General features: G+C 27.7%; 5 protein-coding genes across 5 annotated transcripts; all 5 read right to left on the bottom strand.

The window, feature by feature from the left end:
• Window positions 1-4,039: 4,039 nt before the first annotated feature.
• Window positions 4,040-5,723, bottom strand: LOC129618614 (chymotrypsinogen A-like). Its single transcript, XM_055533463.1, has 2 exons — window positions 4,972-5,723; window positions 4,040-4,794 (listed from the first exon to the last, which is right to left on the bottom strand). Exons 1-2 carry the CDS (start codon window positions 5,664-5,666, stop codon window positions 4,254-4,256), a joined length of 1,236 nt encoding a protein of 411 aa, XP_055389438.1. The 5' UTR covers window positions 5,667-5,723; the 3' UTR covers window positions 4,040-4,253.
• An 850-nt stretch (window positions 5,724-6,573) lies between these two features.
• Window positions 6,574-8,022, bottom strand: LOC129618539 (trypsin eta-like). Its single transcript, XM_055533344.1, has 2 exons — window positions 7,328-8,022; window positions 6,574-7,111 (listed from the first exon to the last, which is right to left on the bottom strand). The coding sequence occupies exons 1-2, from the start codon at window positions 8,020-8,022 to the stop codon at window positions 6,574-6,576; spliced, it is 1,233 nt and encodes a 410-aa protein (XP_055389319.1).
• A 1,559-nt stretch (window positions 8,023-9,581) lies between these two features.
• Window positions 9,582-11,083, bottom strand: LOC129618620 (modular serine protease-like). The gene is made up of 2 exons (XM_055533468.1): window positions 10,380-11,083; window positions 9,582-10,185 (listed from the first exon to the last, which is right to left on the bottom strand). Exons 1-2 carry the CDS (start codon window positions 11,060-11,062, stop codon window positions 9,657-9,659), a joined length of 1,212 nt encoding a protein of 403 aa, XP_055389443.1. The 5' UTR covers window positions 11,063-11,083; the 3' UTR covers window positions 9,582-9,656.
• A 1,812-nt stretch (window positions 11,084-12,895) lies between these two features.
• Window positions 12,896-14,583, bottom strand: LOC129618611 (chymotrypsin B-like). Its single transcript, XM_055533459.1, has 3 exons — window positions 14,416-14,583; window positions 13,708-14,334; window positions 12,896-13,543 (listed from the first exon to the last, which is right to left on the bottom strand). Exons 1-3 carry the CDS (start codon window positions 14,529-14,531, stop codon window positions 13,018-13,020), a joined length of 1,269 nt encoding a protein of 422 aa, XP_055389434.1. The 5' UTR covers window positions 14,532-14,583; the 3' UTR covers window positions 12,896-13,017.
• A 7,428-nt stretch (window positions 14,584-22,011) lies between these two features.
• LOC129618538 (uncharacterized) lies at window positions 22,012-27,398 on the bottom strand. Its single transcript, XM_055533343.1, has 6 exons — window positions 26,725-27,398; window positions 26,026-26,557; window positions 24,832-25,400; window positions 23,706-24,221; window positions 22,640-23,212; window positions 22,012-22,549 (listed from the first exon to the last, which is right to left on the bottom strand). The coding sequence occupies exons 1-6, from the start codon at window positions 27,396-27,398 to the stop codon at window positions 22,027-22,029; spliced, it is 3,387 nt and encodes a 1,128-aa protein (XP_055389318.1). The 3' UTR covers window positions 22,012-22,026.
• Between the last annotated feature and the right edge of the window lie 345 nt (window positions 27,399-27,743).

The raw sequence follows: 27,743 nt of genomic DNA, 5'->3' as shown, positions 1-27,743 counted from the left end.
AGGAAATCAAAAACTTCTCCTGTGTTTACATAGTTATAAGTATGCAAATTATTTTGTTTGAAGTTTCGGACAGTGAAAGGAAATGCAACTTTAAATTCACAAAATTTCATATAGAAGCTTTATTATGATATAAATTTTTCCGAAATCAATCTCCGATCTCAGAATGAGTTATTCGGACCAATTTTTTTAATTTCAGTCAACAATAATTTCATATGACTTTTTCCAAAAATTTTAGTGTAAATAATCTAGTCTTCAATCTTTACCAGTAAAATAAATATTTCGGAATTGTAATTAAACATGTCGAAAACTTTTAAAACTGGTCATTATTCAAAGTTTATGTAAAACAATTTCGAAAAAGTATTACTATTCTCAAAAAATTTCGGCAAACAGGTAATGGAATATGAATTATAAAATTAAATTATCTCATTTTCTTTTCTAAATGAGAATATATTTAGAAACAATGCTCAATATTTAAATAGTAGTAATACTTTCATGGTTCCATACAATAATGATTATGAATTAATTTTTTTATAATGCTGCCATACGAAATCTTAATTATCTGCTACATATAGTAATATAAATATGGTTTCAATTATGGAAGTTAATTCAGGATTAATTTAAGTAGACTATTAGCGATTTCTTTCACAGTAGTGTAATATCTATATTCTTGATTTAGAATGCCGACTACAGTGCAGTATTTAAAATTTGAATATGGCAAATCTATTGAGTAAAATTATTTCCGTAATAGCATGATTTCATTTTAAGATGAGTCAATTTATAGTCAACTTCTATTAAATTCAGCTCCATATTTTTTCTTTTTCAAGAATGAAATAGTAGACAGGTGCATGCATTCTTGCAAGTAATTTTAAAAGATTTCAAAGGATTATCATTTTGTTGCCTCTTTTATTCAAAAGATCAAATTCATTACCTAAAATTTTAAGGACAAAGTAAAGAAAATTTTTTTGTTTTAAATTTTCTTTTTTTACATTCTCAACGTTCATAAAACATTGTTGTATTTCATAATTTATCCATTTAATTAATTCATCCGATGTTTGTAAATTTTTATTCATAAAAAAAATAAGATATCTTTAAAAAAAAGGATAATACATTTTACGTGATTTAAATATTCATTCGATTTTTTTAATGATTATAAGTTCAATTTTAACATATTCTGAGCTCATTTACCATTATCTTTAATAATTTTAAATAGCAACTTCTTAAGGAATACAAAAATAAAGTTGGGTCAAACCAATGGTTTGTATTGTAGCACTTTTCCCGTGTGAAGTGAAAATTCTGCTTTTAAATACAGTCTACGAGTATGTATACCTATCACACTATTAAAATTATTTTCATTCATATACAAAACTATTTCTAGGATTGCATATACTTAGGATGAACGATTAATGCAGTCTTTGAAATAAAGCAAAACTTAATATAAAGTGGGGTTAACATAATGCTCGATTATAAGGGTTAATTGTGCGAGTTAAGAAAAATAATTATAGTTTTTAATGTTATGGAATTTACCGTTAGCTTTTTGTGTTTATAGAAATTTGAAAAAACTTGCGGTTTCGGAAATATAAGGTGTCAAAAATTCGAATTTTACAAATTTCAAGAGGCGATAACTTGAGAGGGGGTATAGATGGAAAAAAATTTTCTTCTAACGAAATTAACTATTTGTTAATGTCTAAAAGCCCCTAAAATTTCAAGCTTCTACAGGCTGGGGTCTAAAAGAAAAACGACATCAAAAGGACTTTAAATAACGGTAAATTTAGACGGCCATTTTGTTTTTATAAAGTTAAACTATAGTATATCGCGCTAGAGAAGCAAGCCGCTGCCTTTCTGCGTTTGCAAAATTTCAAAAATACTTATGATTTTATTGCAACAAATAGTTAAAAAACGCCATTTTTAGGGTTTTGTGGGGTATAACTTCTAGAGGGGGGGAGATCGGTAAAAATTTTGTTCTACGGAAATAAGTTTCTAGTAAAAATCTATGTACGTACTAAATTTCAGCTTTCTATCTTCAAGGGTGTAGAAGTTTTGCAAACAGACACACGGACAGACGGACGAACGGACGGACAGAGTGAAACTAATAAGCACTTTTTTTCAAAAATTTTTTGGAAAAGTGCTAATTAATATGTAAATAAATTTATCCCTAAACTGAAAATTATGTTGGTATTTGTTAGTAAGAAAAATATTTTAAAAATTGCAGAAGAACAGATGTTATGAAATTCTATAGTTTATGGAGAACTCCATGTGAAAAAAAAATTTTTTTGAGAAAGCGTTTTAAAAATTTAGAATGTTAGAAAATATGCTTATGTTTTTGCTGCTAAATCCAAGATAATTTAAAAAAATTTACATTTTCTTTTTTAATATTTGGCAATCGTAAGAATAAAAATTTTAAAAACTCTTATTCAACAGATTTTGTAAGCAAAACTACCACTACAAACTTAATTATAAACTATCACTAAAGCTCGGAAATTTTAGAAATTTTTTAAGAATACACACAAAATCAATACTAATTTGTAAACAAACGCACATTAAATAGTTTGGTTTAGATCTCTTCATATAAAATGAGTATCGTTTTTGAGAACAACAACTTTAACCTATATGAGAAGTGAGCTTTAACTGAACCAGTTCAATCTATTCTCTATTAAATCAACATCTCTTATCAATAATGAAAATATTTACATTCAATATTTGAAAAAAAAGCTTCTATTAGTGTTAATCAATGATAATAGGTTCTTCTAATCTCAACAGATTTGAAGTAAAACTTTCGTTTTGACTCATTTTATAAATTAATTACAAAGCTAAAACGAAAACATAAAATTAAATGTGTTTCTCATGAATTTTCCTATCAACCTGTTTTCAAATGCCAATGATTAATAAAGTTGGGTCAAACCAATAGTTTGTATTGTAGCACTTTTCCATTCAACAAGTAAAAATACTGCTTTTAAAAACAGTCTATATATACCTATCACACTATTAAAATTATTTTCATTCATATACAAAACTAATTCTATGATTGCATATATTTAGGATGTTGCATATATGCAGTCTTAAAAGATGGGTTAACATAATGCTCGATTTTAAGGGTTAATTGCGTGAGTTAAGAAAAATAATTATATTTTTTAATGTCATGGAGTTTACCGTTAGCTTTTTGAGTTTATATCAATTTGAAAAAGCCTGCGGTTTCGGAAATATAAGGCGTCAAAAAATTAAATTTTACAAATTTCAAGACGCGATTGCTTGAAAGAGAGAGGAGATGGAAAAAAATTTCCTTCTAACGAAATGAACTATTTATTTGTTGTGTAACAGATTTTTACAATCTGTGGTATAGAAGAGGAACGACATCAAAAATTTGGAAAAACGGATTTTAGATAACGGTAAATTTGAACGTTTGGCCATTTTGTTTTTTTAAGATTTAACTATAGTATGTCTCGGTAAAAGAAACAAGCCACTGCCTTTCTGCGTTTGCAAAATTTGAAAAATGCTTTTGATTTCACTGCAATAAATAGTTAAAAAATGGCATTTTTAGGGTTTTAGGGAGGGTATAACTTCTAAAGAGGGAGAGGTAGGTAAAAATTTTCTTCTACAGAAATAACTTTCTAGTAAAGATCTATGTACATATTAAATTTCAGCTTTCTATCTTCAAGGGTGTAGAAGTTTTGTAAACATGTCCACGGACGGACAGACGGACAAAGTGAAACTAATAAGCACTTTTTTTCACAAATTATTTGGAGAAGTGGTAAAAACAGGAGTTCCATATGACTAATTTACTTATGCAAAGTACTTAATTAAAAATTGATAATAAAAGTTCTATTATTATTCTAATGAAAAACTTATAATAATTTTCATATAGCTTGTAACAAAATTTTAAATAAATTACTAATGAAGATTAAAATTCAATTCATAATGATCGGAAATTATTACATGAATTGAGCAAAATCATTTTGAGCCACAAAAAATAGAATAAGAATTTTATTTAGAAAAATATCCCAACTAAATATTCAATCTAATATTTAAATATTCAACACACGTATTCAATCTCCAGTGACAAGTCATCTTTATTATGCATTTTTAATCAGCAAAAACAAAAAATTGACTGGTTTATTAATTAATTAACAATTTATTCCTATAAGAAACAACATTATAAGATTTCGTAGATATTTCACTTCTTTTTCAAATTATTGAAGAAAATACAATACGAGTATTATGTTATTTTGCACAAAAATTACAATTCAATTTCTTTTGTCTTAATTAAAGTTGTCTTTGAAATTATATAACTGTATTTTAATATTCTGTTCATCATTTCGGTTTTCAGAGACTGTAGTTTTTATATAATCGTGAAAAATTCGTACTCGTGTAAATAATGTAACAAAACCATTAGAACAATAACTATCTGCATTAAGACCCTCGCTAACAACACCAGTTAATTTGTAGCCTTGCCTCCTAGTTATTAAACCACCTCCACTATCTCCACCACATGCAGTTGCATTACTTTTATTTATAGCACAAAATTTATCTTTGGAAATATCTGACCTAAAGTTTGGATCAACCATTTTTTTACATTCAGCATTTTCCATAGCAATTAAATTAATTTCTAATAACTTTTCACTTGGAGCTCCTGTCGATTTTGTATCTCCCCATCCATAAAGTGTGGCAGCAAGATTAGAATGTCTTGAATCAGGACCTAGCTCCCAATCTAAACAAACAGGTGCTATAACAGGATTATATTTAAAATGGCGATCAAGAATTACAATTGCAATATCGCTTCTTAATGGTTGCGATTGAAATCTAAAAAAAAAATGGCAAATAAAATTGAAATTGTGCTAAAGTTATCAAGCATTAAAAATTTTAAAATTGTTTTAGCTACATTTAACTTTCTTTACATATTGAAATTTCTCATTATTTTTTACGAAAAAATTTCATTGAATAATTATTATTTCTGTTCGAAGAACAAAATAAACTTACGTCAATGGCAAATATATTTTTTTGACATGAGCAAATTGAGCTAATGGTTCATCTGCTTCATATCGACGAAAACGTTTTCCAGCTCCAACCCAAAAATGCGATGCATCAAATAATTCACCATATGATGTATCATAAAAACAGTGAGCTGCTGATATAACTACATTTGAATGTATAATCGTTCCACCACATATTTGCTCAAATGTATTTGAAGAATTTCTATAAATGGCGACATGCCACGGTGCAAGTTTTATATCTACTTCATTGCCTTGGTACAAAAGTGGCTTTGGAGTTGGTTTCAATTTTTCTTCAAATAATTTGCCACATATGGATTCACAATCATCACTATCAGTGTTTTCATATTTCCATTTTCCATCTTTACATAAGTTCAAAAAAGCATCTTCTCCCTTCGATTTTTTATTTTGATAACCAATTTTACAACGTATCACAATTGCTTCAGAACTTTGACTACACGAATCCTCTAAATAGTCAAAATAAGTTGCACTTTTGATTGTTCCATCTCCATTATCTATAATTCCGGTTGATAATTTTTTAAGATTAAGACATAAAACTTCAACTTTTTCTTGATCAATTTCCGGTGCTTGACACTTTTCACATCGAACATCTTGCAACAAATTTATTAAAACTGATATCGCTATAATCAAACTGGTTATAAAATTGTTACTATTCCAAATCATTGTAAAAAAAAAAAACAATTTTCTTTTCGTTCCAGAGCCAATCAAAACTTCACTTGACTAAAAAGTTTTTACTACTAATCAATATTCAGAGAATCTTTCAATAATGAGTTAAAAGCTTTTTCATTTACTGTAAAGTTTCTGTTGAAAACAGGTTTTCAAGAAACATTATAATATTTTTAGGAGATGCTTTTCAAGTAGAATTTTTATGAAGTTGTTAACTTCAATACACACAGTTTTTGAAAGAAATTTTAAGAGAAAATTAGATGATATAGATTTGATAATTTTCAAATCTAAAGGCTACTTGAATAGTTTGAAAACTAAGATAAACATTTTCAGATAAAAATTCATAGAAGTTTTGTGTGTAGTAATTTTTATAAGAGCTTACATCTTGTTACAGCTCCATACATACACGTATTGAGGAAGTTCAGATAAACGTTAGTTGTTTATATTCATACTGTATTTTCTTCTTTTGTTATCATTAAATTAAAATAAATAACAGAATCTCAGGCGTGAGATGTAGCATTTTATAGAACTTAAAAGTTTCGAAAAGTTTGAATTCAGAAAATAAACTTCAAATGTAGCTTTTTAGCCATTAAGTTATATTAATTTTTCGAATCAAATAAATGTAGTGCAGCCTAAAGCAAGCAAATTATTCGAAAGGTCCAAACCTCCGTGTCCAATTCAATTCTTTGAATTTTTAAAGTTTTCGAATTTATAAATGTAATATTCACATAAAACACATTTTTATAAGTTTCCGCAATTATTCTGCGGATGTTGTAAGATACAGAATAAGTTGGGTATTCTGCTAATAAAAAGTTATTTGGGCATTTAAAAAAAATACAAATTTTTATTATTTTGAACAGAAATATTTTTTTTTTCTTTTTTTGTATTGGCATGAACTCTTAGTTTATTGTAAGCCTTGGAAAGAATAGAATTGCTTTCTAACAGCTTGATCTTCATTTCGGCTTTCAGCGACTGTAGCTTTTATATAATCATGGAAAATTCGTACCTTTGTAAACAATGTTACAAATCCATTAGAACAATAACTATCTGTATTGAGACCCTCACTGACAACACCAGTTAATTTATAACCATCTCTCATAGTTATCAAACCACCACCACTGTCTCCCCCACATGCGGTTGCATTATTTTTATTTATAGCACAAAATTTATCACTGGAAATATCTGACCTGAAGTTGGGATCAACTATTGTTTTACATTCATCATTTTCCATAGCAATTAAATTAATTTCTAATAACTTTTCACTTGGAGCTCCTGTCGATTTTGTATCTCCCCATCCATAAAGTGTGGCAGCAAGATTAGAATGTCTTGAATTAGGACCTAGCTCCCAATCTAAGCAAACAGGTGCTATAACAGGATTATATTTAAAATGACGATCAAGAATTAAAATTGCAATATCGCTTCTTAATGGTCGTGATTGAAATCTGAAAAAAAGAAAAAAAAACCAGAAACGGGTTTGAAACAATTCTTGTTCTCAAGTGTTATAAACTTCATTGAATATTTTGTTTTTAATTTTAAAATTATTTAGTTGTTTCTATTTTTAACTTTATCTAGGTTCATAATTTTTGATATTTCGCATTATTTTTCAAAAAAAACACTGATATTGGATAGTTATAATTGCTTAAGAGTAATAAACTTACGTTAATGGCAAATCTATTTTTTTGACATGGGCAAATTGTGCTAATGGTTCATCTGCTTCGTATCGACGGAAGCGTTTGCCAGCTCCAACCCAAAAACGTGATGCATCAAATAATTCCCCATATGATACATCATAAAAACAATGAGCTGCTGATACAACAATATTTGAATGAATAATTGTTCCACCACATATTTGCTCAAATGTATTTGAAGAATTTCTGTAAATGGCAACATGCCATGGCGCAAGCTTTATATCGACTTCATTACCTTGATACAATAGTGGTTTGGGGGTTGATTTCAATTCTTCTTCAAATAATTTGCCACATATTGAATCACAATCATCACTATCTGTGTTTTCATATTTCCATTTTCCATCTGCGCATAAATTCAAAAGAGCATCTTGCCCTTTGGATTTTTTATTTTGATAACCAATTTTACAACGTATCACTATAGCTTCAGAGTTTTGACTACATGGATCTTCTAAATAATCAAAATAAACTGAACTTTTAAAATTTCCATCTCCATTATCTATAAGACCGGTTGATAAAGTTTTAAGGTTAAAACATAAAACTTCAACTTTTTCTTGATCAATTTCCGGTGGTTGACACTTTTCACATCGAGCATCTTGCAACAAATTCAATAGAACAAATATTGTTGCCACTAAATTGATTTTAAAACTTTTAGCAATTAAAGTCATCAATAATTTTTTTTTTGTTTGAATAGTCAATCAAAACTTCACTTGACTAAAATTCTTTTGTTACTAATTAACTTTAAGAGCTCTTTTAATCTATATTTAAAACTTTTCGATTTAATAAAAATTTATACTATTAAGAAACAGGTTTTCAATAAACAGCAAAATATTTATTAAAGGATATGTGTTAACATATGTATATAAGACATGTTTTAATACAAGATTAAAATGGATAATTTTTTAATATACTATTACCATTTTATATTATACGATAATGCTACAGAGGGAAATGTACACTCGAATACAAATGCTTTTTTAAGAATTTTGAAAACAAAAGAAACAATATAAATTTGATAAATCTCATAAAGACAATAGTATTGTCCAAAAACTAAGTTAACTATCCTTTTCCAGATAAAGTGATATAGATTCTGTAATTATATTTTGGATATCATAATTTCTTCCATTCCTAACGTATTTTAAAGAAAGATTTTGTCCCCAGATTTTAACTTTTATTTTCAGAAAATCCAAATAACAATTGATTTTGAAATTGCAAGTTTAGGTTGATTTTTCTCCTTCTGAGGTAACAATTTTAAACACAAATACAAGTATACATATAAAAATATTATTATTTATACCGATAATAAAGTTGGGTCAAACCAATGGTTTGTATTGTAGCACTTTTCCCTTCAACAAGTGAAAATTCTGCTTTTAAATACAGTCTATGTATACCTATCACACTATTAAAATTATTTTCATTCATAGACACAACTATTTCTAGGATTGCATATATTTAGGATGAACGATTTATGCAGTCTTTGAAATAAAGCAAAAATTAATATAAAGTGGAGTCATGTATAGAAATTTGAAAAAGCTTACGGTTTCGGAAATATAAGGTATCAAAAATTGAAATTTTACAAATTTCAAGAGGCGATAACTTGAGAGGGGGTGTAGATGGAAAAAAAATTTTTTCTAACGAAATAAACTTTTTGTTAATGTCTAAAAGCTTCTAAAATTTCAAGCTTCTACAGGCTGGGGTCTAGAAGAAAAACGAAATCAAAAATTTGGAAAAAAAGGACTTTAGATAACGGTTAATTTGAACGGCCATTTTGGTTTTCTAAAGTTTAACTATAGTATACCACGCTAGGGAAAGCAAGTCAATACCCTTATGCGTTTGCAAAATTTCAAAAATGCTTATGGTTTCATTGTAACATTGTAATAGTTAAAAAAGGTCATTTTTAGAGTTTCTGGGGAGTATAACTTCTAGAGGGGGGAGATAGGTAAAAATTTTGTTCTACGGAAATAAGTTTCCAGTAAAGATCTATGTACGTATTAAATTTCAGCTTTCTATCTTCAAAGGTGTAGAAGTTTTGTAAACAAAAAAAGTACTAAAAGTACAAAAAATTTTTGGAAAAGTGCTAAAAACTACACGCTGACGAACTGGTTATGAACATATTGTGTTCCTAATAACTTAATACAAACTTCAATAGTCTTCAAATTGAAATATTTATTAATTTAGTGGAGTTTTTTGTTAATAAAAAATTGCATTTAATTATACTTATTTTAAATTTGCTTAAATTTATTTTGAATTTTTTTTACTGGTTTTTTATTGGTCAATAATGGCTTTATATATTGACTTTTAATCAATATAAACTTAAGAAGGTCTCCAAATCTTGTTCTTCATCTCGACTATTAGAAACTACAGTTTTAAGGAAATCTTGAAAAATTCGTACATTTGTAAACAAAGTTACAAATCCGTCAGTGCAATAATTGTTTCTATTAAGACCAGCACTTACAACACCACTTAATTTATAACCTTGTCTGTAAGTTATCAAACCGCTGCCACTGTCTCCACCACATGCAGTTCCATTCTCTTCATTTATAGCACAAAATCTATCACCAGAAACATCTGATCTAAAATTTCGATCAATCTTGTCGCGGCAATAATCATTTGGTATAGTTATTAAATCAAGTTTTAATAACTTTTCACTTGGAACCCCTTTAGAGGATGTATCACCCCATCCATAAAGATGCCCAATAATACCATTGTAGCTTCCATAAATTAGATTTAAATTCCAATCTAAACAAACTGGTGCTATAACAGGACTATATGTAAAGTGACGGTCTAATTTTAAAGCTGCTATGTCACTCCGTAATGGTTGTGCTTGAAATCTGAAAATAATTTTGAAAGCAATTAGTAAAATTATTTTACTCAAATTTTTAAATGTTAAACTAATATTTCGTATTAAAAATTAATCTATAATTTTAGTTTATAACATGGGTTTCTGTAATTTAAGTAAAACTTGGCACAAATATCTACTAAATTTAATAGTTACCATTAAATATTATAATAAAATTAAACTTACGTTGGTGGTAGATATATATGGTTAATACGAGCGAATTGCGATAACTGTTCTTCTGCTTCGTATTGTCGGTAACGTTTACCAGCTCCAATCCAAAAATTCGATGAATCGTATAGTTTACCATATGCTTCATCATAAAAACAATGAGCTGCTGATACAACAATATTTGAATGAATAATTGTTCCACCACATATTTGATCAAATTTATATGAATTATTTTTATAAACGGCAACGTGCCATGGTGCTACCCTTATATCAACTTCATTCCCTTTATATAATAATGGTGTAGTAGTTGGTTTTAGTTCTTCTTTAAATAATTTTCCACATATAGATTCACAATCATCGCTAGTTGTATTTTCATATTTCCATTTTCCATTTTTGCACGTATTCAAAACAGCGTCTTCTCCTTTTGAATTTTTATTTTCAAATCCAATTTTACAACGTATAACAATAGCCCCAACATCTTGAAAACAAGAATCCTCCACTAATTTACTTACAGCAGCACTTCCCGCTCTTGATACACCTGTTGTAACTGTTTGAATAGTATAGCACTTTACTTCGACTTTATTTTGATCAACATTTGGTACAATACAACCATCAATAAACACTTTTGATGAGAGTGTTACTAAAATTAATATTGCGATTTTTAAGAAACCAATAAAACAATAATAATTTTTGAACATCATACAAATTTATACTATTCTAACTTAACACTCTGAAATTTTTTTAATAACTAAATTTCCAAGAGTTTATTTTCAATCTGAAAATTATTTTACGCAAACAAGTTTGCAATTGAAATCCCAAGCTTCTAAGAAAGCTTTTCATTTTTATAAAAAAAAATGAGAAAACGAGAAAAAATACAGTTGACCGTGTCAACTCTTTGATACCCGTACAAATTTGTTATCCTATGTGCGAATAAATATATCATATCTGACCATAACACTTTAATTTGTCATGTTACCATATTTATTGATGCAAAATTTCAGTACTGTGTTTTCAATATTTTCTTAAATTTGGCCAAACTACTGTTGAAGTTGTATGACAGGTACCAGAAGGAGCCAAGAAATTTCAGCGACTCTTATCGAACACATTAGCCCTATTAATATATTTGCTTCGGTGAAATAACAATACCAGAGCTTTTATAGTTTCTGAGATATAGCCAAATGAATGTTGAAGTTATATGGCAGCTACTCTTGCCACTACCCCGATCATATCCAATTTAAATAGGGTTCTGGGACTAACTATAATAAATCATTTGTTAAATTTATCTGAACGGACGGTCAGATAAAGCTAAACCGACTCAGAATTCGATGCTGATCAAAAACATACACTTGAGTCTATATCTCAGACCGTTATTTTTTAGCATTACAAATGGTTAGGAAAATTTAGTATACCCTTCGAACATACGTTTGTACGGGTATAAACAGTACAGATTAAGTATGTACCTATCACAGCATATTTTCTTGTTACATAGGATAAGCAAAACAACACTTTTAATGTATTTTAAGTAATGGCATCACTTTTTCAGACTCTCGTTTTAAATTTTTGTGAAAACACTTTTGCTTTTAGAATCGATATTCTATTTACGTTATTTAATTTTAATATCGGATGATATTGGATGACGTCTTATTTAGGCAATCAAAAATTTGTAAAAAAGAAAATTAACATACTGACGAAATTATATGGTTGATTCGGAATTTATTTCGATTATTTATATTTTTTTATGAGAAAACATTGAGTTATACTTTTTTGCCTTTGCAGTAGTAAGACTTGTAGGTTTTGAAGAAATTATTTTTCAAAAGTTGAAGTTTTCCTATTTGTGATTTCTTCGTTAAATTTTTTTATTTGATAAAACGTATGTACAAACTTTAAAGGACAAGTAAAAACTTTCTAATAGAGAGATAAGCTTTTTACAATGATCAATGAATTCCGTTATTAAATTTAAATTTTGTATTAGACGCACGAACGGACAGACGGGTGAAGAACAATAGGGCAGTAAGTAGTATTCTAAATTTAATACAAATTTCATTAATTTTACAGTAGTGGATGAACGAAAGATCTTAAAGAGAAGATTTTCTCTTTAGAAAAATTTCTAAAAAGAAAATTTATGGAGTACTCACAAAGAAGTTGTTAAAAAAATATTAATTTTTTTTTTACATTCCATCATTTTTGAGAGAAAAATAAAGAGAATGAATTCGCTCTCTTAAATGGTAGGCTTTAATCAAAAATTATTTTTTTTTACATGTTTCGTTATTGCACTAAGGGTGCGATATGTATAAAATTTTTTTTAGCAAAACAAGATAATTTTGGAAACATGTTAATTAATATAGATTTGTCACGTGACATAACGATAATATATTACGATTGTTAAGAGTACAATTTAGCTATCCGGTTTTAGTCCAGTTATCTGAGCGAACGATTATAATGGAAACAAAATTTCATGCTAGTTAAAAAAGAAACTATTCCTTTATTTTAATAAATATTTAAAAATTTATCAAAATCTCGAATTTTTCGTAAGTTTTTATGTAAAATATAAAATAATACCCAAAAATTTGTTCAATTATATTTTCTTTCATTATCACAACCTTTTAATAATAAACTCACACAAAATCACAAGTATCAATTAATTTAAATTTAATTTTTAGTTTAAGCCAATTATATTGTACTCTTTATTTCTCGTCTCTGTAATAATCCTTTTAATAAAATCATGAAAATATTGAACATTTGTAAATACTGTTATAAATCCATCTGAACAATAATTTTTTAAATTTAATCCAACACTAACAATACCAATTAAACTAAAATGATGTCTTTCTAAAATAAGTCCACCGCCACTATCACCTTCGCATGCTGTTGAATTACTTAAATTAACAGCACAAAGTCTCTCATCAGTTATTTCTGATTTTGAATTTCTATCAATTTTTTGTTTACATTCTTCATTTGTTATAGTTTCAAGTTCAGCTGTAAGTAATTTTCTACTTGAAACTTCTGATTTTTTAGCTGATGTAGCACCCCATCCAAATAGATGTGTTAAATATCCTTTTTTAATTGGTTCTGGTTTATATACATCCCAATCCATACATACCGGACTTATATATGATGTAAATTTAAAATGAGTTTTAAGAATTATAATTGCAATATCACTTCGTAATGGATTTTCTTGGTATCTTAAAAAAAAAAAATTAATACAAAATTAAAATATAAAAAATAAAGAATTTTAAAGAAAATTATTTTCATAACTTTTAATGATAAAACTTAAATGGATTTATGGTTTGAAATTTTTTAAATAAGTAATTTTTTTTTTTTTAATATATTATGTATATAAACTTACGTTGGTGGTACCCTTACTTCTTCTATATCACGAAATTGTTCTGTTTCTTCGTAATCACTATAATCTCGTATATGTTTACCAGCTCCAATTATATATTTTGAAAAACCATTATTTTTAATTATATTTTTTATATCTCTAAAACAGTGTCCAGCTGATATTACAATATTAGAATGAATAATACTCCCACCGCATATTTGCTCAATATTATTTGAAACATTTTTATAAATAGCAACATGCCATGGTGATGAACCATACTTAGCCATTTTTCCATGATATATTAATGGTTTTGTTACTGGTTTTTCAATTTCCATTTTAGTTTTTTCGCCACATATTAATTTACAATCATTATTATCATTTTTTTCATATTCCCATTCACCATTTATACAAATATTCATATAATTATCTGATTCATATTTAATATTTTCATAACCAATTTTACAACGTATTATAATAACAGCAGCTTTTCGAATACATTGTTCTTCATGTAATTGAAAATTTTTAGTATTAGTTAAACTATAACCATCATCTAAATGATGAATCAATGGTCCGCTAATTAATTCTTTAACATTAAAACATAAAACTTCAATTTTTTTACCATCAACATCTGGTACTTCACATTTCGGAGGTCTACACTTTGTTAAGTGAACAAAAAACGAAAAAATAAAATTTATTTATTTTTTTTTATATATAAGATTTACACTTACTCACTCGTCATTATTAAAAGCTTCATAAACTGAATTCAAATTTCGTTCAAAAGGTAGACAAACAGGTAATAAATAAATTAAAATAAATATTGTCGTAAATAAAATTTTAAAATATTTCATTTCAAATATTTTAATTTGCTATAACAAATAAATAATTAATAATCAAAATCCTTTCACAAGCTGTGTAGATTATACACTGAAATGTAAAAAAAAAAAAATCGGTAATACCATTGACCACAATCATTTCTTAGAAAATTTGATATGCCAGCAAAACAAGTTTATTTTCGTAATAAACAAAACAGTATTGGTATAATAAAATGATAATAAACAAAAATCACAAAATGTTTGAAATGACTATTTGAAAAAAGCACTTTTCATACTTTTTCTTTTAATTCTGAATAAACTAATTTGTTTCCTCGTATTGCTCTAATTTAAGATATTTGCAAATGAAAACAGAAAAAATTATCATATAACTACACTAAAGAGTAATATTCTTGCATATATAGACCGCTTGAGACTATCGATCTACGACAATTGTCACATGCTTAGTTTAAACTAGAAACCAGAAACTATCGAGCTATATCACCGTACCATTTGCAATGTTCAGAAAGAGTTTTTAATAAAATGAGCTTTAATTGCAAATAATGTTATCATTACTATAAAAAATGTTGACGCATCTACCTAGATCTAAATAATTACAAGAGCAAAAATAATAGGACATCAATTTCCTCTAAACTAATTAGTGTCTGTTGGTGGAACGAGATGAAATCTATGTTGAACTACACCGAAGTTATCAGTAATAATTTGTGCGAACCAAACAAACATTTTTTTAAACATTGGAACAGAACTGGCTTATATTAAAAAAAACATCATTACAAAATGTTGTGTATGTTTTTATAAACCGAAGGACGGATTGTATTAAAATGAAAAATAATTCAATTTTCGAAAAAAAACGATTGCGACTTTATCAAATTTGTGCAATTTATTATTTTTGTTTTTAATAAATTGGATTTTCTATATATTGTTTTTTGTTTTTTGTTTCAATTACAATACTCATATTTTAATACATTAATGTATAATAATACAATAATTCCAATATTCTTACATAATATTAAACATAAAAAAATCACAAATGTTTGTGTAAGTTTAGAGATTTAGAATTGCGCACAAAACTTGTTTTTACTCATCTAAATCTTAATTTTAATATGCTTAAGTATGCTTCAGTAAATAATGTATACATATTGAAAAGTCCATTCTACATTATTGAAGTTAAGTCTCGCATAATATAACATTTTAACAAGAGTTAAAAATACAATTAATTTATAATAATATGCGCCATTGTTGATAATAAAAATAAAATTTTATGTTTATTATGTACACAGGGACAGATGATTATAATTACAAGTGGTTACGTAATATTTAGGGAATATTAGGTACTTATTGTTAAAAATACAACAAAAATAAGTATAACTGACTGTGTCATGTCTGTGCTACGCGCACAAATGAATGATTGCTAAAGTTGAATGATTCCACACATCAAATACCACAAGATACATCAATATCACAAGATAAGTCAAGAAATTTCAAATATAGCATATTATTACGTTTTCGCAAAATTTCAGTACTGTAGCTTCAATAGTTTCTGGATAATGACTAAGTTACTTTGTAAATTGTGTGACAGCTAGCGCAAGGAGATATACAATTCCAACAAGTTTTATAACATAACAGCCTTAATAATATATTTGCTTTTACAAAATTACGATATTATACCTGCTATAATTTCTGAGATATAGTCTTATAATTTTCGAAGTTGTATGGCCGTTACCCGAATCATTACCTCGATCACATCCAACTTGAAATACAAGTCTGCCGTATACTTACTACAATAAATTATTTGCCAAAATTTGGCAAACCAATTTAATTAGTTTTTGATTTAACGCTGTGACGGACGGAAAGATGAACAGACATGGCTAAATCGATTTGGAAATCACATATATTTGTGTCTAAATGCCAATTCAGAAACTCTAATCGTTATAAATGGCGTAAGAAATTTATTGTATCCTTTGAACATACGTTTGTATGGGTATTAATATCATATATACCATATATATATATAAAATAACTATAGTTGTACGCATAAATAAAATTTATGAAGTAAATTTTATGTAATAATATAAATATATTTATTTTTACAGGCAGATCAGTCACATTAACAAGATTGTAATGCCTCACTTCATAGGTACACAGTAAATATTAATGTGATTTGATGAAATATACCAATATATCGTATTTAAATAAAATTTGTGAGAGAATTACCAGCAATTGTGATTTATTAATTATATTTGAACCGAAAGTTATGCACACGTTTGATTTGCCCTCCATCAATCTCGCCACAATTCCTTGCATAGGAAATTTTATTAAAAATTCAAATTTTAGTTATTAACAGGTTTCAATATTTAACACGGTAATATTTAAACTTAAGTTCACACATGAAATATGCAATTTAACACTTAAGGAGAAAATCATAAATAAAAATCATTATTCTTTCTTACATATGTATATACACATACATTAGTATAATATTTGTCATATTTTTATCGTATTTCACATCATCAATCAATTATAAACTTGCTCATTATATCTCTGCTTCTTGATATTGCGGTCTTAAGGAAGTGCTGATAAAATTTAATATCGGTAAATACAGCTATTGATCCATCGGAACAATAGGAATCGAGATTGATTCCAAAACTAGAAATTCCAATTAAAATTACGAGTTTTTTATCATTTTCAAATACTAGACCACCACCTGGATCACCAGCACAAGTCGTTGAATTTTCTTTGTTTATAGCACAAAAGCTATCAGGGGTAATATGTTCTTTAAAACTCGGAGACATTTTTTTACATACATCATTTGGTATAGGTTCCAATTTTATTCTCAGCAATTCTGGAGAAAAATGTGTATCCGATGAAGTTGCACCCCAACCATAAAAATGTCCAATGATATTTTTATAATTTGAAGGAAAGTTTATGGAAGGATTCCAATCTATACACACTGGCTCAATAAAAGACGAGTACCGTAAATGACGATCAAGTTCTATAACTGCTATATCATTCTGTATTGGATACTGTGAGCTGTTGAATAAATATTTAAAATGAATATAAAGATCATATTTTAATAAATAATATCTAGAATTTAAATTTAAAATTGTGGTGTATGTTAGAGATTTTCAGGACACTGAGTTGGAAGTTCATATACAAAATTTAAAACAAGTTGTTACTAAACGTTACTAAATTATTGAATGAATATTAACTTTTTTTGCTATATTCTCCATAAACTGTTATACGGTTCGCAATTATGAAAAGGTTGGTAAAATAAGTTGTTAAATATAAAAATCATACGCAAATGTCAAAATATGCGATGTTTACAATTTCAATTTCAAATTCGTTCCATAATGTAAACACAATACTTCGTACATTGTAACATTTAACGAAAAAAATTAAATTGCAATACTCTCTATATGTGGTTTAAAAACTGATTGTTTTACAATATGGAAGCCTGGGGTAGGTTTAGTTAGGTTAGGTATGCAGGTGCCCCCGATGGGTGAACTTAGGCTCAAATGCTTGTTATGGTATCGCCGGATCTGTCTTTTTCTACTTCATTCGAACCAGTCCGATTTTCTCAGAAACTGGCCAAGGCTCCTAGCATTTACATTCGCTAAGTCCACCGGGGGTACAATTTCAATGATCTTAAAAATAATTCCTTCGAAACTAAAGAAATAAATTTCATTTATAAATGTTATGCAATTAATGAAATTAAAACAAAAATTTTAATATAATATGTAAAAACTTACAATGCAAAAGTATATATTTTATTAATACCAGCAAACTGTTCATGCCGTTCTTCTATTTCATAATCATAAAAACGTTTTCCAGCTCCAACGGAAAATGTTGATAAATCTTTTTCCTTAAACTTTTCAACGTTATAAAAGCAACGAGCTGCCGATATAACAACATTTGAATGTACGATACTTCCACCGCATATTTGTTCAAATTTCGATGAATATTTTTCAAAGATAGCGACATGCCACGGTACATTGTTTGATTCAATTTTCGCTCCTTTATATACTAACGGTATAGTAGCTTGTTTTTCTGGTTTTGACTCAAGATTTTGACCACATATCAATTCACAATCAGTTTCATGACTTTCTTTTTCCCATTTTCCATCCACGCATATATTCAAATAATCATCACTATTGCTTGGACTTTTACTTGCATAACCAATTTGGCAACGTGTTAATATTACTTCTGTGCTATTTGAACATGGATCTCTTAATAATTCATTGTATCTTTCTTTAGCATCATAACATACGATTTCAACTTTTTCATTATCAATTCCAGTAGGGGCTAAACATTTTGATGAGGAGCTGTTCAAACAAAATATGAACGTTATACACTTTATTTTTATTATTTCAAATTTTTTTTAGTATTAATTTTATTTATTTAATTTCGTTTTAATATTTTGTGTTTATAAAATTATAAATACAAAATATTAAACATCAAAACCTGTTTTTAGCATCATTTGAAGATTCATTTATCAAATCTCTACTTTTCGATATTGCAATTTTAAATGCATCTTGATAAAATTGAACATCTTCAAATACGGCTATTTCTTGGTTGTGTTCCAAATTGAATATGTGGCTCAAAACTCCAATAAAAGTTACGACACTTTTATTTTCTAATACTAAACCGCTACCTATATCACCAACAGGGGCAGCTGAATTAGCGTTGGTTACAGCACAAAATCTATTATCAACAGTTTCATCCTGGTTATTTTTAACAACAATTTTTTTACATTCATCATTTGTTGCTGGTTTCAATTTTGTCATTAACAATTCCGAAAACTCCCCCTTTTTCTGTGTTTGTGCACCCCAACCAAAGAGATGTCCTAATCTATTTTTATAAGTTGAACGAAATTCCTCGGAGGGGTTCCAGTTTATACAGACTGGTTGAACAAAAGATGAAAACTGTAAATTATGGTCAAGAGCTACTACTGCAATATTATTTCGTAGTGATGTAGGTGAACTGTCGAATGAGAAATGTAAAAATCTATGAATATGGAGATATCAAAAATAAAAACGTTTAATCTCTAAAAATTAAATTTCAAAAGATGTTATTTCATTAAAATAATAAGAAAGTTAATGTCATATAAACCAAATATAAAATAATAGATTGTAGAAAGTCGCCAGGTTATCAATCAAACACGATATATCTTGTAAATAGCTACATTTAAATGTAATTTATCTACAATCTTGTAAATAGCTACAAGAGGTTAATTTTTATTAGCTAGAAAAAAAAGACCACAGACATCTATCACAAATGGTTTAGTAAATAGAAGGCTCTTAAAGTTGAAATTTCTTACATGGCTAAGATTATTGAAATTAGGCAACAACCATGTCACAGAAATGTGCAATGATATTGTTAAACATGCGCTTGAAAGGCGGTATAAGCATAAGAACAAACTTAATATCACTTTTAGTTCGCATAACACAACCGTTTAAAACATAAATTTTTGAATGGATCAAAATAGGTAGGTCTGTTCTGAGAACAAAACTACTGGATGCATGTCAAATAAAGGCACTCGCTCAAAGCTCTCACAATGTTTTAAGTACCAATGCCAGTATTCGAAACCCGATAAGTTCCTTGCTAAGTTTATAATTTAGCTTGAATTATTCTATTTTCTAAATGTATAACAACATCCTAAACAAATACATATTTAATAAATATTTATAATCATTGAAATATGTGGTTTAACATTTTTATCTTACTATCCAAAAAAATGTATTTTCTTAATAAGTGCAATTTGTTTATGCTGTTCTTTCAGTTCATAATTACGGAAACGATTTCCAGCTGTAATTGAAAATTTAGATAAATCTTGAGTAAATTTATCACTTTTCATATCGTAAAAGCACTGTGCTGCCGATATAACAACATTTGAATGTACAATACTTCCACTGCAAATATGTTCTTTAAATTGTAATGAAATATTTTTGTAGATCGCAACATGCCATGGTGCATTATTTGATGTAATCTCTCTGGTTTCCAACAATAAGGGTTCAAGGTTTTTGCCACAAATTAATTCGCAATCACCTTTTGCATGTTTTGCATTTTCCCACTTTCCATTTACACATTTATTCAAATAATCATTGATGTTGTTTGATTTTTTGTTTGCATAACCAACTTGGCAGCGAGTTAATATCACTTCTGTAGTTTCTGAACATTGATCTTGCAACAATTCATTATATCTTTCTTTAGTATCATAACATACAATTTCAATTTTTTTAATATCTATTCCCGGTGGGACTAAACACTGAAAATAAATGTGAAAATATAACATTTTTATTAATTTTAAACCGTTCCAAAAATTTAAAAATAAAAACATTCACATTTTTTTTAATGGACAAGTTGTCTTTTAATATAAACCTGTCTTGGCGGTAATCAGAATACAAAGTTAAAATCCTTTTCTCTTTTCTCAATTCCTTTGTACAATAATAATCCGAATGTAACAATAACATATAAAATCGATTATAATGAAATTTAAAATTAAAAAATTTCTTACATTCATAACTTAAAAGAATGTTCCCTTTTTGCCTTAGAATTTCTTCACAAAATTCATTTTTTTTTAATCATTTATGAGAAACATATCGGAAACTTTTTGCTTTAGGCAACTGTTTTTATTCTCAGTTTTAATTTCGTAAATATTATTTATTACACAAAATAATATAATAATTACTTACGTACCTTTTTGCTACTTAAAATTTGTTTTACTATATTTTGTTCTTCATTTCGAATTTGAGAAACAGTCGACTTAATGAAATCTCGGAAAATCCTTACTTTTGTAAATACTCTGGAAAAGCTTATGTTGGTTTATTTGGGAAATATTATATACATTAAGCCTATAGTTAATGCCGACTACATTTGATTTCGATTTTTACTGAATTATATTTTCTATGTAAAGCTATTTTCTCAATATTTTTTGTTTTTGGTAGAATTTATTGTTCATTAAAAAGACTTTTGTTATTAATTATGCAAAAACTTTATGATTCATATAATAACCAGTATAATAGCAGCAAAAACTTATCATGGAAGCTAATTAACAAAATATATCTGATTTTGAAATTTTAATAACAGAATTTTATAACGTATCTTCAGTAAGGTCTAGTTTGAAATGCAAGTTTTTCTGGAAAATAGCAAGATTTTAAAATTTTTAATTTAACGTAGTGTATATATCTAAAACTGTTGTGTGTGAGAATTTGTTGCTTCTCTTTTTCAAATTATTATTTTTTATCATAGCTTTTCCATTAGATTTGTCTTTCTATTCGATTCGATTTACCTTTCCCATTGCTCCTGCCCCTTTCGAAATCTCTACACGGTAAATTTTATTGTAAATAATACAATCAATTCCAAAACAAATTGATCATGGTTACATTTAAATTAAAGTAGAAATCAATGAAAAGCTTACAGCTGAAGCATACAATTTAACACTTAAGGAGAAAAACATAAATAAAAAACATTGTTACTTCTTTACACTTAAGAATTCTTACACTGTCATTTATTATTATATATCAATTAAAGATGGACTAATTAAATCTCTGCTTTTTGATATGGCAGTTTTAATGAAATGCTGATAAAATTTAATATCGGTGAATAAACCTATCGCACCATCAGAACAGTAACGGTTGTGATCGAGACCAATACTACCAATTCCAATTAAAGTTACAAGTTTTTTATCATTTTCAAATACTAGACCACCACCTGAATCACGAGCACAAATCGTTGAATTGTTTTCACTTATAGTGCAAAATCTATCAGGTGTAACTAAATTTTTAAAATTTTTAGTCATTTTTCTACATATATTATTTGGTATAGGTTCTAATTTTATTTTTAGTAATTCAAATGAAAAATCTATATCCGGTGATGTTGCTCCCCAACCATAAAAATATCCAATGATATTTTTATAGTTTGAAGGAAAGCTTATGGAAGGACTCCAATCTATGCACACTGGTTCAATAAAAGACGAATACTGTAGATGACGATCGAGTGCAATAACTGCTATATCATTCTGTATTGGATACTGTAAGCTATTGGATAAATATTTAAAATTATTACACAAAACTTGTCTTATTGTTAAGATATAATAAAATGTAAAAAATTTTATATGTTTAACTTACAATCCATAATTATAAATTTCTTTTACAAGAGCAAATTGTTCATGCTGTTCTTCCATTTCATAATCCTGGAAACGTTTTCCAGCTCCAACTGAAAATTTTGACACGTCTTCATTCATTCCTATTTCAAAGCTAGAACAGCAATGCGCTGCTGATATAACAACATTTGAATGTACGATACTTCCACCGCATATTTGTACAAATTTTGATGAAACATTTTTGTAAATTGCAACGTGCCACGGTACATTATTTGATGCAATTTTCTCTCCTTTATACACTAAAGGTATAGTAGCTGGTTCTTCTGGTTTTGACTCAAGATTTTGACCACATATTAATTCACAATCATTTACTTGACTTTCTTTTTTCCATTTTCCATCCACGCATATATTCAAATAATCATTATTATTGCTTGAACTTTTACTTGCATAACCAATTTGGCAACGTGTTAACATTACTTCTGTGTTTTCTGAACATTGATCTTGCAATAGTTCATTATATCTTTCTTTAGTATCATAACATAAAATTTCAATTTTTTTATTACTAATTCCAGTAGGTATTAAACATTTTGGTAAAGAACTGTAATTTTTTTTTATTTTTTCAGATTTATTTTAATTTTTTTTTTTTTTGCATTTGAGATAAGTTTGTTTTAGTTATTAATTAATTAATGAGTAAGACATTTTAAGGTTATATATGAAATCCTCTATAAAAAATGGTTTTTTGAATTGGTTTTTACCAAAAATTAAAAAATGAATAGTTTGTGTGAACAACGAGTAGATAAAATTACCCTTGTAACTTAAGATATCTCGACTAATTATTTCATTTTTTCGGTAACATTATCTGTTACCAAATTGTGTTCAAGTTATAAGATGCAGTTAAGAATTTTTATAGTGAATATCAGACCCATCTCAACCATATTTAGGTCAAAGAGCAAAAAATACAATTCGTATAAAAATGTACAAACATAGCACGGGTTTCTTTTAAAAATTTAGTAAGCACTAAGATCGGGCAAATAAAAATATTTGGTTTTTGAATATAAAATTAGGGACGCAAAGTATTAATGTTAACAAACCTGTTATTAGCATCATTTGAAGAATCATTTATTAAATTTCTACTTTTCGATATTGCAGTTTTAATTAAATGTTGATAAAATTGAACATCTGTAAATATGATTATTTCCTTTTTGTGTTCCTGATTGAATTTATGACTCAAAACTCCAAATACAGTTACCCCACTTTTATTTTCTAATACCAAACCGCTGCCTGTGTCTTCAATAAAAATAGTTGAATTATCCTTGTTTACAGCACAAAATCTATCATAAGTAATTTCATCTCGGTTTTTTTTACTAATCATTTTTTTACATTCGTCATTTGTTATTGGTTCCAGTTTTATCGACAAGGAGTCAAAGAATGTGGGTGCATCTGATGTTGCACCTAAACTATAAAGATTTCCTATGATATTTTTATAATTTGAAGGGAAGTCCGTGGAGGGATTCCAGTTTATGCAAACTGGTTCAACAAATGACGAATATTGTAAATGACGATCAAGAGCAACAACTGCGATATTATTTCGGAATGAAGATGCTGAGCTGTTGGTTAAAGAATGTAAAAATAAAAACGTTAACAATCTCTAAAATTCAAATTTTAACAGATAATATGTTGCACTGAAATGAAAACAAATTTTAAGAAAGAAGTCAAAGCAAATGCAAGAAGTCTGCACTTCTTTTTTAAATAATAAATCTATTAAAAGTAAATTCCTTGCTTTAAAATTAAAAATAATTATTTAAGAATGTAAAAAAGCTAGGAGCTCTTTCATAAACCAAAAAGATTAGTATATGCAAAAAATAAAGAGAAGGATTGTTAGCTTACGCAATCATTCAAAAGCAGCAGATTCTATCACGACTAATAAACTAAAGCATTTGTAAAAGAATGCAACAGATATAAACCACAACCTCTGAAGCTTCCCGAGTTTATTTATCAAACTTAAATAAAACCACAAAACTTGATCTAAAATAGTTCAAAAATTCATACTTAAATAAAAGTTACGTAAAAAGTTATTTCACAAAGTCTTAATGATATATATCAAAGTCTTATGTATATAAATATTGACAAATAGTAATGATAAATACATCAAAGTCTTAATGATTGATAAATATTGACAATTTATCAATTAACATAAATATCAAATTTTTATCTTACTATCCAAAAGTATATATTTTCTTAATATGCGCAAATTGTTTATGCTGTTCTATCATTTCGTAACCATGAATATAATTTCCAGCTGTAATTGAATATATTGATAAATCCTCAGGAAATTCATCACTCTCAATATCATAAAAGCACTGTGCTGCTGATATAATAGCATTTGAATGTACAATACTTCCACTGCAGACGTGTTCTTTAGATTTTGATGGAATACTTTTATAGATCGCAACATTCCATGGTGCCGTATATAATCCAGTTTCGTTATCTTGCCGCAAGGAGGATTTAATAACTGGTTTACTTATTTTGGATTCGAGATTTTTGCCACAAATTAACTGACAATCATCATTTACATGCCTTTCATTTTCCCACTTTCCATTTACACATTTATTCAAATAATCATTAATATTGTTTGACTTTTTGTTTGCATAGCCAACTTGGCAACGAGTTAATATTACTTCTGTAGTTTCTGAACATTGATCTTGCAACAATTCATTATATCTTTCTTTAGTATCATAACACAAAATTTCAATTTTTTTAAAATCGATTCCCTCTGGCACCAAACACTGAAAAAAAATGTAAAAATAATATATCGATTTTAGATTAAAGGAGAGGCCTTAGAAGCAAAATGTACTGAAACCAGTGATGCTAGAGTGTCACATTTATCTGGAATTTCCAGATACTTCCAAATCCATATTAGCCTTTCGGAGAGATTTTTGCAAGATGAAGATTTCCGCCAGATTTTTTACGCCCGTGACTTTTTATTGTAAATTTTCAAAAAAAATTAATGTAATTCTAATGTAATAATTGTCGTAACTTTCAAGCGCGCACACATGCAACTGTCTGATCGCATGCAATTAAGCAGTTTGTAATTAGTTACACACTAATTGCAATTTTGCAACAGTGCTGATAAAAGAAGCACCTTTTCCGCGAGACTTTCATTTCATTACGACAATCATTACTTACAATTTATTATTCGTATTATTTATTTATTATGCAAACAACTTCATTTTTAACGCAAAACGATTTAAAATTTCTACTCTTAAAAGCTGCTCAAATTCATAAACTTTAAGCAAGATATTAATAATTTATTGAACTTCCTAATTTATTAAACCTTTTGCTTCAAAAACCTTTTACTTTACTTTCAATTTTCAATTTTTAAGTATTTACTTAACACAATTACTAACGTACCTTATTGCTACTTAAAATTTCTTCTACTATATTTTGTTCTTCATTTCGTATTTGCGAAACAGTCGACCTAATGAAATCTCGGAAAATCCTTACTTTTGTAAATACCGTAACAAATCCGTTAGTGCAATAAAGTTTTTTATGAACACCAACACTAACAATACCAGTTAATTTATATTCTTCCCTCACAGTTATTAAACCACCGCCGCTATCTCCACCACATGCTGTTGCGTTGTCTTTGTTCACAGCACAAAACCTATCACTAGAAATATCAAATGCATATTTTCGATCAACTAATTTTCTGCAATCCACATTCTCAATAGTTCTCAAATTAATTTTTAATAGGTTTGTGCTCGGAATCTCCTCTGAAGATGTGTGTCCCCATCCATAAAGAACCGCAGAAAGGCTATCATAATGATCATTATAAGAAGAAATTTCCCAATCTAAACAAACTGGTGCTATAACTGGATTATATTTAAAATGACGATCTAGAACCAAAACTGCAATGTCATTTCGTAATGGTGTCGGTTGAAATCTAAAAATAGCTTAATATTTTTAATTTTTGAATAATTTAATGAAAATTTATTAAGAAACGAAACTGAAAAAGTACTCTGAATTTAAGTAACAAAAATTTAAATTTAATTTTTATTATTTTATCTTACAACACTTTATATTATGAATAATTAAGAAAGTCATACTAACGTGGCAGGTACAAAAATTCTTTTAACCAGAGCAAATTGTGATAATGGCTCGTTTGCTACATATTGCCGATAACGTTTACCAGCTCCTACTGAAAATTTCGATGAATTAAAAAGTCCACTAGTTGCATAATCATAAAAGCAATGTCCTGCTGATACAATAATGTTCGAATGAATTATTGTTCCGCCACAAATTTGTTCAAAAGTATTCGAGGAGTTTTTATAAACAGCAACATGCCATGGTGGTAATTCTTCACCAGTTTCTTTAGCGTTCAATAATAATGGAGTAGGGATTGATTCGGTCTTTTCTTTAAATAATTTATCACATAAAGATTCACAATCATTACTTTCATTAATTTCATATTTCCATGTTCCATTATAACATAAATTCAAATAACTATCCTTTCCCTGTGATTTTTTATTTTGATAGCCAATTTTACAACGTAATATAATTCCTTGAGCATTTGGAATACATGAATCTTCTAATAAACCACTTCTCAAAGAGGTAGATGTATAGCCGTTTTCATCAGTAATAACACTCGATGTTGTTGTTTTCCAATTAAAACATATCGCTTCAACTTTAGAATTATCAATCTGTGGTACATGACATATTTGACAGTGGACTTTCAATAATAAACTATGTAAAATAAATATTGTAATTCTTAAAGTTCCGGTCATTTTTGACAAAGTGGGTTTTGTCAACTTAATATTATCTTAAAAAATCTATGTAAATATATAAAAAGTTACAAAAATTTAAGCATAAATTTTTATTTTTGAAACGGATTTCTAAAAAAATTGCAAAGTTCTTATAAATGTGAATAATTAAAAAAAATTAAAGGCGCTTTAAATTTAACGAAACTTTTTTATCTTAGAGTGAAGAAAACACAGTCACCTTCTATCACTTCACTATTTTATACTGATTGATTTTAAAAACGAATTTTATATAAAGACAAAAAGAAAACATAACAACAATTCTGTTTTATAAAGAGAATAAAATTCTCATTAGGCGAAAATCATTGCTCA

This window comes from Condylostylus longicornis, unplaced genomic scaffold (assembly GCF_029603195.1).
Source record: "Condylostylus longicornis isolate FDR11 unplaced genomic scaffold, ASM2960319v2 ptg000009l, whole genome shotgun sequence".
Lineage (NCBI taxonomy): Eukaryota > Metazoa > Arthropoda > Insecta > Diptera > Dolichopodidae > Condylostylus > Condylostylus longicornis.
Note: the sequence above shows the minus strand (reverse complement) of the source record. Positions and strands in the feature narration are given on the sequence as shown.

Bases quoted from the DNA above. Each gene is read 5' to 3' on its own strand.
- LOC129618611 (XM_055533459.1), bottom strand. From the start codon at position 14,531: ATGAAATATTTTAAAATTTTATTTACGACAATATTTATTTTAATTTAT. The intron at 14,335-14,415 runs GTGAGTAAGTGT...AACAAAGTGTAG, and splicing joins GAAGCTTTTAATAATGACGA to ACCTCCGAAATGTGAAGTAC. The intron at 13,544-13,707 runs GTAAGTTTATAT...TTTTTTTTTAAG, and splicing joins GAAGTAAGGGTACCACCAAC to ATACCAAGAAAATCCATTAC.
- LOC129618539 (XM_055533344.1), bottom strand. From the start codon at position 8,022: ATGACTTTAATTGCTAAAAGTTTTAAAATCAATTTAGTGGCAACAATA. The intron at 7,112-7,327 runs GTAAGTTTATTA...TCTTTTTTTCAG, and splicing joins AAAATAGATTTGCCATTAAC to ATTTCAATCACGACCATTAA.
- LOC129618538 (XM_055533343.1), bottom strand. From the start codon at position 27,398: ATGACCGGAACTTTAAGAATTACAATATTTATTTTACATAGTTTATTA. The intron at 25,401-26,025 runs GTACGTTAGTAA...ATTTTTTTTCAG, and splicing joins AAATTTTAAGTAGCAATAAG to TGTTTGGTGCCAGAGGGAAT. The intron at 22,550-22,639 runs GTAAGTTAAACA...TTTATCCAATAG, and splicing joins GAAATTTATAATTATGGATT to CTTACAGTATCCAATACAGA.
- LOC129618620 (XM_055533468.1), bottom strand. From the start codon at position 11,062: ATGATGTTCAAAAATTATTATTGTTTTATTGGTTTCTTAAAAATCGCA. The intron at 10,186-10,379 runs GTAAGTTTAATT...AATTATTTTCAG, and splicing joins CATATATATCTACCACCAAC to ATTTCAAGCACAACCATTAC.
- LOC129618614 (XM_055533463.1), bottom strand. From the start codon at position 5,666: ATGATTTGGAATAGTAACAATTTTATAACCAGTTTGATTATAGCGATA. The intron at 4,795-4,971 runs GTAAGTTTATTT...TTTTTTTTTTAG, and splicing joins AAAATATATTTGCCATTGAC to ATTTCAATCGCAACCATTAA.